This window comes from Diabrotica virgifera, chromosome 9, assembly GCF_917563875.1.
Source record: "Diabrotica virgifera virgifera chromosome 9, PGI_DIABVI_V3a".
NCBI lineage: Eukaryota > Metazoa > Arthropoda > Insecta > Coleoptera > Chrysomelidae > Diabrotica > Diabrotica virgifera.
In genome coordinates, this window is record NC_065451.1 from 194,691,010 (window position 1) to 194,702,242 (window position 11,233).

At 31.6% G+C, this 11,233-nt stretch overlaps 1 protein-coding gene and 1 long non-coding RNA gene across 3 annotated transcripts in view; both read right to left on the reverse strand.

Annotated features, from left to right (window-relative positions):
- LOC126892185 (uncharacterized) overlaps positions 1 to 10,665 on the reverse strand; it is a 247,665-nt gene extending 237,000 nt beyond the window's left edge. The window contains exon 1 of the long non-coding RNA XR_007700717.1: positions 10,594 to 10,665. This is a non-coding gene — a long non-coding RNA (uncharacterized LOC126892185). The remainder of the gene's footprint in view (positions 1 to 10,593) is intronic.
- The window catches only part of LOC114335224 (FK506-binding protein 2), a 339,535-nt gene extending 328,544 nt beyond the window's left edge, over positions 1 to 10,991 (reverse strand). For both annotated transcript variants that reach the window (XM_028285422.2, XM_028285421.2), the window contains exon 1: positions 10,712 to 10,991. In XM_028285422.2, coding sequence (XP_028141223.1) covers positions 10,712 to 10,899 — 188 coding nt within the window. In that variant the 5' untranslated portion in view covers positions 10,900 to 10,991. The remainder of the gene's footprint in view (positions 1 to 10,711) is intronic.
- Between the last annotated feature and the right edge of the window lie 242 nt (positions 10,992 to 11,233).

Consider the following 11,233-nt stretch of genomic DNA (forward strand, 5'->3'; position numbering starts at 1 on the left):
GTAGATACTATTTACTTAATAATATACTTCTATAACGTTCATTTGTTTCAAAGCATACTTTGTACGTTCTCAAGATGTAGGTAAATTAAAAAGTTAAAAACTGATATTCAATGTAACTAACAAAATTGGGTACAATAAAGTTACTAGGGTAGAAAAATTTCTAGGGTAGATATCAAATTTGGTTGTTTATTTAATTTAGTACCTAATTTATGCATTCATTAGTATGGTAAAATATTTTTTGTAAAATAATTTTAAGTTATTAAATTCAATTGAATTGTACTAGTATACGATTTATTTTAATCTTTAATTAGGTTTTTATTTTCATATTTGATATTTTAATGTACGTTTCTAAAACCAGATTATAATTATTTTTTTTGCAAAAAAATTTTTTAATAAAATATCCGCAAAAACGTGAAATCTATAGTTTTTTTTTAAATATCTACAAAACGAAACATGCTAGGTGCATATTAGGTGTACCAAAAGAAAGGTTCTAATATTTACTACAAAAGGCAATACTCATATACAGAGTGTCCCATTAAAAAAAATGAGAAAAGTTTGTATTTGCAAATAGTGATCACACTGTATACTCTATGGCTATATGTCAAATATGTTAATTTATTTAAAAATAACAGTATACTAAAAAAGCTTTGGCATATCATTTAAATTTTTATTACCTAAAAAGCCTAATTCACAGCCCTTTGAATATTACCATTTTTCTCAATAAAAGTGTACATATTTCGAAAATTGTTAACTTTAGTCCTATAATACCTTATATAAATTCTTAATATTTTTAAAACAATATATTTAAAAATGATTTAAAAAAACCATCCATTTAAAAAAACAAAACTTTGGTTCGTACCGTCGTTCTGACTCACCCTGTATAATCTAAAATAATTTAAAATTATAGACGGCTTCGATATACATTAATTCTGTTAAAAACGTTTTTTTGTATATCCCATAATTTAGCCGTAATCAAAGAAAACCAGAGGTTTGGCGCACCCTGTATAATGATGACCTTAAAAAATGCAAAACCTAGAACAAATATATTTTTTAAATATTTATTTGTGGAAGTATCTAATCTTATCAAATCCTAATGCGACAACTCACGCAGTGTGTCCGGTACGGTTTCGATATGTAAACATTGTCATTTTATTTTGTTGTATCTTTTTATAACAGCTTCAGAATGACTGAATTGAATTAGCTAATTCCGATTTTAAAACATTTGTAGAAGTCCAAGCAAGGTAAGAGAAAATGTAATAAAATTGTAAAGAAAATACTAAAAACAACAATGTTATTGTAATATACCTATGCTTTTTCTCATGAGAATCTTTCATTGCGTCACAGTTTTCGATTTCTTTCTAACGCATTAAATTGTATGTGACAGAAAAAAACGCACGTCGGTGATTACATTTCGTCGGTGACATTTATAACATTTATTCTAGTTGTCAATAGATGGCGCTATAATCGAAGAAAAATTATTTACTAATTATATAATATATCTACGAATATAATCTGTACAATTTATAAGACTTTACAAATCAAAGAAAATACCATTTTATAAATGCAATAAACTCAATTGATTTATTTTTATGCCAAATTGCAAATAAAATGTGGCAACTGTCAGATTTAACTAAAATGTCATGTTAGAATAAATGTCATAAATGTGTATTATCACCGACTTACCTTTTTTCTATCATTTGTGACGCACTGAAAAATGCTCATGAAAAGAAGCATATGGTTCTTTTCATGAGCATTTTTCAATGCGTCACAAATGATAGAAAAAAAGGTTAGTCCGTGATAAATACACATTTATGACATTGATTCTAACATGACACTTTAGTTAAATCTGACAGTTGTCATATTTTATTTGCAATTTGGTATAAAAACAAATCAATTTTGTTCATTGCATGTATAAAATGGTATTTTCTTTGATTTGTATAGTCTTATAAATTGTACAGATTAATTTTTTTTTTATATAGAATAATATAATATTATTTAATATTATATTATTAGCGCCATCTATTGACAACTAGATTAAATGTTATAAATGTCACCGGCGAAATGTAGTCAGAGCACTCAAAAAAATTTAGTTCGTAATATTGATTAACAGTGATTATTGAATAGTATTTCGTTCTCACAACAATTTAATTTGTTGTGAGAACGAACTTTTAGACATTGACGAATGTACTTGGTTATTGTCACAATGATTGAATAATAATTGTGAGAATAACTAGAGTACATTAATCAATAACACTCAATTTATTCAGCCAATAACTTAGTTTCGTATATTTAATAAATACTGTTAATTGTGGCAGCAACTCACGTTCTTGATTTCGTAGATGACAAGCAATTACCTTGGTTTATCGTGACAACGTACAGATTTCATTAAAACAATGTACAAATGTTGTTAATATAGAGTAATATATGATTATTGAATAGATGTACACTGATTGTTGTGCCAACGAATGCATTAATTAATCTACTACTGCCTTTAATTCCCACAATCAATGCGTTAATTGTGACAATAATCGTGGTTGTTGAGACAATAAATGTTTTGCTTGACCATTTGCAATGTAACGGTTTTCCTTGAAAGTGCCGAATAATAATTGCATTTTGTTTCCAAGTGTAGTCCGTAGTAGAAGGAAGATAAGGATAAGATATTACTTATTTTTTATATTTGAATAAAAGTAAGTTTTTTCTGATAAGGTAAATACGGGAGAACATTCTAATTAAAAATAAACTTGTCAGTGTCTTATATTTGTAAGTGTTTACTTTTAATATTGTCTTGTGATGTTATTTATAAGATGAACTGAAAATGAATTTTCGAATCCTGAATGAAAAAAAAATAATTAGTATTTTTGAAAATTTAAACGCAGAATAAAATATTACAGTATTATCGAGGGTCTGACGTCCCTGAGAACTTCTATAATGATTATTTTAATAAGTCACAGGGGTGAAAAATAGAAAATTTAGTATGATTTTTTTATTTCAAATATACTATTCAAAAGAAACTTTTTGTTTATTCTAAGGGACTTTCAGTCCTCAGTAATAATGTAGTCTTTTATTCTGCGGTTAAATTTTTCAAAAATACTTATTAGTTTTCTCAGGATTCCAAAAAAATGAATGCGTTTAAACATAATTCGATCGAAATTTTGCACCTGCGCTCTCAAAAATGATTAAAGTGTTATACATTTTTGAAATCACCATTTCAAACACTTTTAAATGAGCTGTCACATGATGTACTTTCCCATTAAAAAAAATCAAAGTTACGCCTGTCACCTGAAGAGGGATCGTGTAAAGTTCGAAACATTGATGTTATAATATACTTTGATAATTTTAAAAATCGACCTGTCTGAGCGTTTTGCTTATGTACTAAAAATAAATAAGTTAATATGGGGGGGGGGAGTGTAACACTTATTCCAGTGCACTGTATAAGCGATATAATAATTATGAGAAATCACACAGTGTAAAGTCCTAAAGGTTAAGGACAAAAAAGGGGATTTAAAAAATATTAGTAATCAATTAATATGATACATTGGGCTAATGCATTCAGTAATTATTAATATAAAATACGTTCATAGTAGGAATGAACGAAACTGATTGTAAGAATGAATAGAATTGCTTGTAAGAATAACCGTATTTATTGTGCCAATGAACGGAATTAATTGTAACAATAAACGGAAATAATTGTAGAAATAAACGAAATACGTTAGGAGAAATAACACTGTTATTGGCACAACGAATGGTCTTCGTCGGTCAATTAACGACGTTGTTGTTTCAATAAATAGTGTTCGTTGACTCAATGAACTGAGTTCGTAATATCAATAAAATGATATTATGGTATACATAATGAATGTTCGTCCATTCAATAAACGTAATACATTGGCTCAACTAACGAAAATAATGAATTGATGAACATCGCTTTGTTGTTCCAATAAAACCAAGAATTGGACAAATTTTAAGAATTGCGTTTGTTGTCTGAATTAACATTTTTATTGATATTACGTACCTTTTTCGTTGAGTGAGACGTGCGTTTTTTTTCTGTCACATACAATTTAATGCGTTAGAGAGAAATCGAAAAACTGTGACGCATTGAAAAATGCTCATGAAAAGAACCATATACACAGTTGTTATATTATGCTCCTTTAAATTTACGTCACTAGAACTCCTGCTAACTTCGCGTCTATTTACCTTTTTAGGTTTTCGATGAAATCCATGCTTTATTTTGGCACTTTGTTTGATAGTTTGATCTAAATATGGTATTTAGAATTATTGTTTCATTAAATTTATAATTATTAAAATGTATTGGATTAATGCACAAAATTTAATTTTCAACTTTATCGCAGAGAAAATGTTGAAAAATAAGCTTTTATTATTGTAAGTACACACATGTTTAAAACACATTATGTCTTAAACAATGTTTTAAAATTATTTTTGATTATAAACATATTTTCTGTATATTAATTTTCGATATTGTTAAAAATAGAGATATTCTTGAGCCAGGAGCACATACACACACTCAAAAATGTTTTGCGTAATTATAATATTTTCAAAATTATCCACCAAATCTAGTAAAATCTATTTTTTTTTAACAAAATAGTTTATTATATATATAAAATTGTAAGTTTTGAAAAAAAACAATAAACAAAATTTAAAGGATTAACAATTTATTATTATTATTTATAATATGTATTATAAATATATTTTTTTTAATTTGTACAGATATAGGAACTAATACTTAATATGCCGTATTTCCACCTCTTGCATCAATGTAAGACTGAATGCAATGTCCCATGCTTCTTATAAGTGTATTAACCCTCGGATGACCAAGTGGGGTAAATTTGGACCCCAATGCATGTTTTTATTTAATAAATTTAGAAATATTTTCAATTTTAAACTCATTATTTTTCTATTTGACTTTAGTATCATTCTAGATACTAGATACCCTCATATTTTGTAATAAAACAATTCCCTATATTTTAGGAAAAAAAATATTTTCTGAATTTAGGGTCAAAGACGAACTCCCTTGGCTTTCCATATTCCAATTTTATATTAAGTAAATACCGCCTATTATGTGGAATTGCAGGGCCTTCGCTACCATATGTGCAAAGTGTGCACTGCACACGGGCGCCATCCTTAAGGGGCGCCAAAATAGAGTGTCAAAAATTGCAGGTATTCACAAAAAAATCAAAATGCAAAAATCAATTTTAAAATAAAAGTTGAGAAATTAAAGTTTTACTTTGTTTGGATGGCATATGGCATTATTAGTCTTTCTATAGATAATGCCCGCACTTCACTCTCGCCGAAGTCGATCGAGGTTCAACAAGTACGAGAGTGTAGACGGCCACCTTGTGCAACTTTGCCTCATTTCGTTCTACTTCCATTCTCTATCGGTCTGGCGCGTCCGCGTCAAAGGGATCTTTGTCGGTATCGCACCGCTCTTTGTCGGTATCGCACTTCCTCGCGAACTAGAACGAGTGTGTAGAGAGGGTACTTCGGACTTCGGTCAACTTTGGCGAAGTAACTTCCCCGAGAGTGTGGAGCCCGCTTATAAAATAACAAATACCTAACTATACTCTGATTTCGTGGAAAAATTCCAGACATAGTGCAATAGTGTGTGAGCGGTAATTCTATCTCATCGATAAGCGAACGATTATGTGGCGCTCAAATGATGAATAGACAAGATTTAAAAATCGCATACCTATCAATAATAACTAATTAGACCGAGCTGTATCGTCGTCCCCGTTAGGGAAATTATTCCGATTTTTTGCACAAACTCAAAAAGAGGTCCTTATGACAAATAAACAGGGTGCCAGGCGTTGCCGTGGTTGAAAAATTGTTAAAAGCAATTCACAAAAATAATGTTTTTATTTCGAATAATTTTTTTAGATCACTTGGGTCATTCTGAGTAAAAAAGGTCTCTTGTCATTTTTCACTAAAATTGAATGTTGTCGAATTATACGCTATTTAAAATTTAAAAATTGCGAAAATGGCCATTTTCAAAGCTTAATAACTCGATTAAAAATTATAATTATGAAAGTCAAAAAGTAAATTATAAAGTCAAATCAAAGTTTAAAACCCCTCCATGAAGATCCTGAAGAAATTTTTGTCATTATTTTATTACAAAGCTGTCGTTTTTAATTATTAACAATTATCGCTATAGTCCAGGCTGTATCGTTGCCCACGTTAGCGAAATTATTTCGGTTAGATTTTTTTGCAAAAACTTACACAAAAAGACGTTCTTAGAACAAATTCTGAGGGTTCCTGGTGGTACCTTGGTCAATAAACTGTTTAAACAATTTTTTTAAACAAATTCACAAAAATAATTTTTTCACTTTGAACAATTTTTTTTTTGATAATTTGGGTCATTCTGAACAAAAAAGGTGATTTTTCTCTAAAATTGATTGTTGTCGAGTTATATGGCCATTTTCGCTTTTTTCAAATCTTAAATCGCGTATAACTCGACAACAATCAATTTTAGAGAAAAATGACAAGGGACTTTTTTTACTCAGAGCGACCCAATAGACCTGGATCCTGCGTACCAAAAAAAGTTGATTAAAACTGAAAATTTGTTAATAGTTTAACGGTGTCTAGTCGGATAAACGTTGATGTATGGGAACACTGGAGCAGGGAAAGTTTAAAATGTGGAACAGGTTAAAAATTTGAAACGTCAGACTACGAAAACGTCACATGTATTTTGTCGGACAGAACTTCCAATTGATTTGTTACCCATTCATTAAATTCTCATGCAAAAATCAGACTGGTATTTATCACCAACTGGGCCTTTTAGTAAGTCCGACACGTAGAACATGTTAAATGACAGGAATTATGTTGGTGATAAATAGCAGTCTGATTTTTGCATGAGAGTTTAATGAAAGGGCAACAAATCAATTGGAAGTTCTGTCCGACAGAATACATGGGACGTTTTCATAGTCTGACGTTCCAAATTTTTAACCTGTTCCACAATTAAAACATCCCCTGTTCCAGTGTTCCCGTACATCAAAGTTTGTCCAACCGGTAAGCTATTAACAAATTTTCAGCTTGCTATTAATCAACTTTTTTTTGGTACGCGAGATCCAGGCCTACAAGTTTTCAAAAATTTTCGCATTTTTCAAATTTTTAATCGCATATAACTAAAAATGACAAGAGACCTTTTTGGCTCAAAATGACCCAAATTATCTAAAAAAAAATTGTTCGAAATGAAAAAAAAATGTTTGTGAATTTGTTTAAAAAAAATTGTTTAAACAATTTTTCGACCACAGCACCGCCTGGCACCCTGTGTATGTGTTATAAGGGAAAGGGACCTTTTTTGAGTAAGTTTGTGCAAAAAATCGAATCGGAATAATTTCGCTAACGGGGGCGACGATACAGTCCCATCTAAATGGACAAAATTTGAAAATCGCGGTACTCTGGGTTCGTCATCCACAAAAAGGTGGGATGTTGTGGGTGGGGTGAGAAAAATTTTTTTGGGTTAAGTTTAAACCTTCTAAGTGTGACAAGATGGTCCAGCAGAATTTATTCAGGCCCTTAAACCCCTTCAACCTTATTCAATTAAGGTTTGCTATGGTGCTATTTGTAGATACCTACTTTGCTTTATTTAAAGCACCTACCTACCTACCTACCTTCAAAAAAATAAATAAAAAAACCTTATCAAAATGCCTTAAGGGGCGCCAAAATCCTTTTTTGCACACAGGCGCCAGTAGTTCTTACGGGGGCCCTGTGGAATTGTATGTAAGAAACCTTTCAATATTAAAAAAAAATATTTGCTAAACCTGTGGCGTAGTGTATATTTGAAAATTTCTTTAGTTCTAAGTTCAGAATGATGATTCCTGTTTTTGTTCAGTTGTAATTAAAAATATGTTTTACTAATGTTATTTATAATTTATTGATACAATAGTACCATTAAAATTACGAATACATTATTACATTTCTTAAAACAACTTTTTTTTGTCAATTGTCATTTTTGACTTGGGGTCATTTTTTACCCCCGTTGGTCACCCGTGTAACAAAAAAAGGTTGGTCATCGGAAGGTTAATGTAGTTTTGGTCCATGGTGCCCCATTCTTCAATCGCTGCTATTCTAAGGTCTTGTAGTGTCCTTGGTGGTGGCTGCCGGGACTGAATTTTTCTTTTGAGCATATCCCATCCGTGCTCAATGGGATTGAGGTCAGATGAGCAAGGTGGCCATTGTAATCTGACGATATATTGTCTCTAAAAAATCTGCCACATGTCTCGTACGATGGGGAGGCGCATTGTCGTCCATAAAAATAAATTCTGGACCAACAGCTCCTCGCCACAAGCGTACAACAGGCCTAAGAATGGTATCAATATAAATTTGTCAATTCGTGTTACCAACAATAGGAATTAAAGGAGTTTTATTATTTAGCATGATGCCTCCCCAAAACATTATGGAGCCACCTTGATATGGGACTCTTTGGACAGCTTGGTTAGGTCTATCCTGTCGATTTGGGTTCCTCCAAATCCTAATTCGGCGATTATCCGACACAAGGCTAATTTTGGTTTCATCAGAAAATAACACGTTTCCCCATCTGTTGTCATGCCATTGTAAATGTTCATTGGCCCATTCCAGTCGAGTCCTTTTCTGCTCTAACGTAAGCTTTGGTCCAAACAATGGTCTTCTTGTAAATAAATTCGCCGTAAATAATTCTTGTAAATAAAATATTATGAGCTTGCTGGAGCTCTCTTCTAATAGCTGGGGCAGTCATAGAGGGGTTTCTCCGGGCAGTTAACGTTAAAAAGCGTTCTTGGACATTGGTAGTCATTCTGGGTCTTCCGCTTTTTGGACGATCGCTAACAGAATTCGTCTCTCGATATTTTTTTACAATCCGAGACACATCACTCTGATTAACTCCAACCAGGACAGCAACGTCGACTTGTGTGTGGCCTTCCTCAATCAAAGTAACGATTCTAGCTCTGTTGAACTCAGATATCACTTGTCTATTCAAATTGTTCACTACAAAGTGAATAAAACGCAAACCAATTTTTACAAATATCGGTTTTCGAAAACTGATGAACGCAATATGAATACTGAGAATCTTTGCGACGATTAAGAAACAAAAAACAAGCAATAAAATACATTATTTTAGAAGACAAAAAAAAAATGAGTGCAAAAAATTTCAAATGAGAAACGTTCAGCGGCGTTACAGATAATATGCAAAACATTTTTGAGTGTGTGTATTCTACACACTTCCTATACAAATAATAAAATTGGATATCTGATGGGATATTATAAAGATATTCCTTAGACTTCTAAAAATATTTCAAAATCAAAAGTAGCCAAATCAATCCAGTTCTTCTCGAGTTTAAAACAAAAAAAATCGAGTTTCTTTTGAATGAAATATTTGCAACTAAAAATCACACTAAATTTTCTCTTTTATTTTAACCCCTGTAAGCTTATTAAAATAAGCATTATAGAAGTTTTCAGGGACATACGGCCCTCATTAATAATGTAATCTTTGATTCTGTGTTGAAATTTTATCAAAAATATTTTTAGTTTTCTCAGGATTCGAAAAAAATTAATACATTTGAAACACTTTCCCCTTTAGTACACTTTACACTTTACACTAATAGGTCTGGATCCCGCGTATGAAAAAAAAGTTGATTAATAGCAAGCTGAAAATTTGTTAATAGCTTAAGGGTGTCTAGTCGGACAAACTTTGATATATGGGAACACTGGAACAGGGGAAGTTTTAATTGTGGAACAGGTTAAAAATTTGGAACGGTCAGACCACGAAAACGGCACATGTATTTTGTCCGACAGAACAGATTTAAACTCTTCGAACAGAGATTAAACTCTCATGCAAAAATCAGACTGCTATTTATCACCAAATGGGCGTTTTAATGAGTGGAATATGTAGAATATGTCAAATGACAGGAATTGTGACAGGTGATAAATAGCAGTCTGATTTTTGCATGAGAGTTTAATCTCTGTTCGGAGAGTTTAAGTCTCTTCTGCCGGACAAAATAAATATGCCGTTTTCGTGGTGTGACCGTTCCAAATTTTTAATCTGTTCCACAATTAAAACAGCCCCTGTTCCAGTGTTCCCATATATCAAAGTTTATCCGACTAGACACCCTTAAGCTATTAACAAATTTTCAGCTTGCTATTAATCAACTTTTTTTTCATACGCGGGATCCAGACCTATAAGTTTATTTCCATAACAACAAAGTAGAACAATATAGTTTCGCAATATTTATGTAGTATGTACATATAATATAAAAGTATACGTAAACTTAACCCACAATATAATTAACAAATAAATTATCTGTAACAAAACAAAACGAAAAATCGAGGCCAAATATTTATTATATTTTGATTTAAATCCATAAATTTTCCAAATGTATTACACAATTCGCTTAGCAACAAAGCAGTTCATTTTAGAAACAGAAATTGAGGTTAGTACATCAGTTTCATCATCAGACATCCAAATGTTATTGACAAATTTGATTAACAACAAGAAGAAACCCAGAATAAAAAGTATTTCACCGAAAAGTCAAAACTAATATTAGCACAAGAGCAGGATATTATATCTATATAGTGGGTCAAATAATGAAGATAAACATTGACACTTACGATAATAAATAATTTGTGTGTGACAGTGTAGGTGTAGGCCATTATCAAGGCATAATCGTGGAAAACTAGTTATTTCTGAAGATTTTTTGGTTACCCTGGACATATTTTGGACACTTACCTTGAGTCAAATTTACTACCATCGGTCAAAGTACCAGTGTAGTGCATGGTCAACGTATCTCCCTGCTTGGACTTAACATCACACATTTCTGGTTTGAATAACACTTCAACTTTTAAGTCATCTGTGCAAGATGCGATGGCGAAAAGTGCGCCGAAAAAGAAGCCGGTGAAAAGCGTGTTTCCAAACATGGTTTTGTACTTCCACGACAAAGTTTCGAAGTTAACTGAACTGAACGTGAATGAAAAACTTTATTCGTGCCACGGAACGAGTAGTCGGCTAGAGGTAGGCGGTCATAAATGGAGTGCTACATTGCCGGTTGTTCAAATTGACGTGAAACACTTATGAGCGAGCAATAATAATTCATAATGTAATAATTACATTATGAATTTGTATACTTCTGGTACAAGCGGTAAGAGATCTAGAAGATGTTGCTGTTTTTCAAGAGTTATAGGTATTAACCCATCATACTTTTTCTTGAGTTCTATTGCACTTTGTCGACCTCTTCTAGTACAATGAATTTCC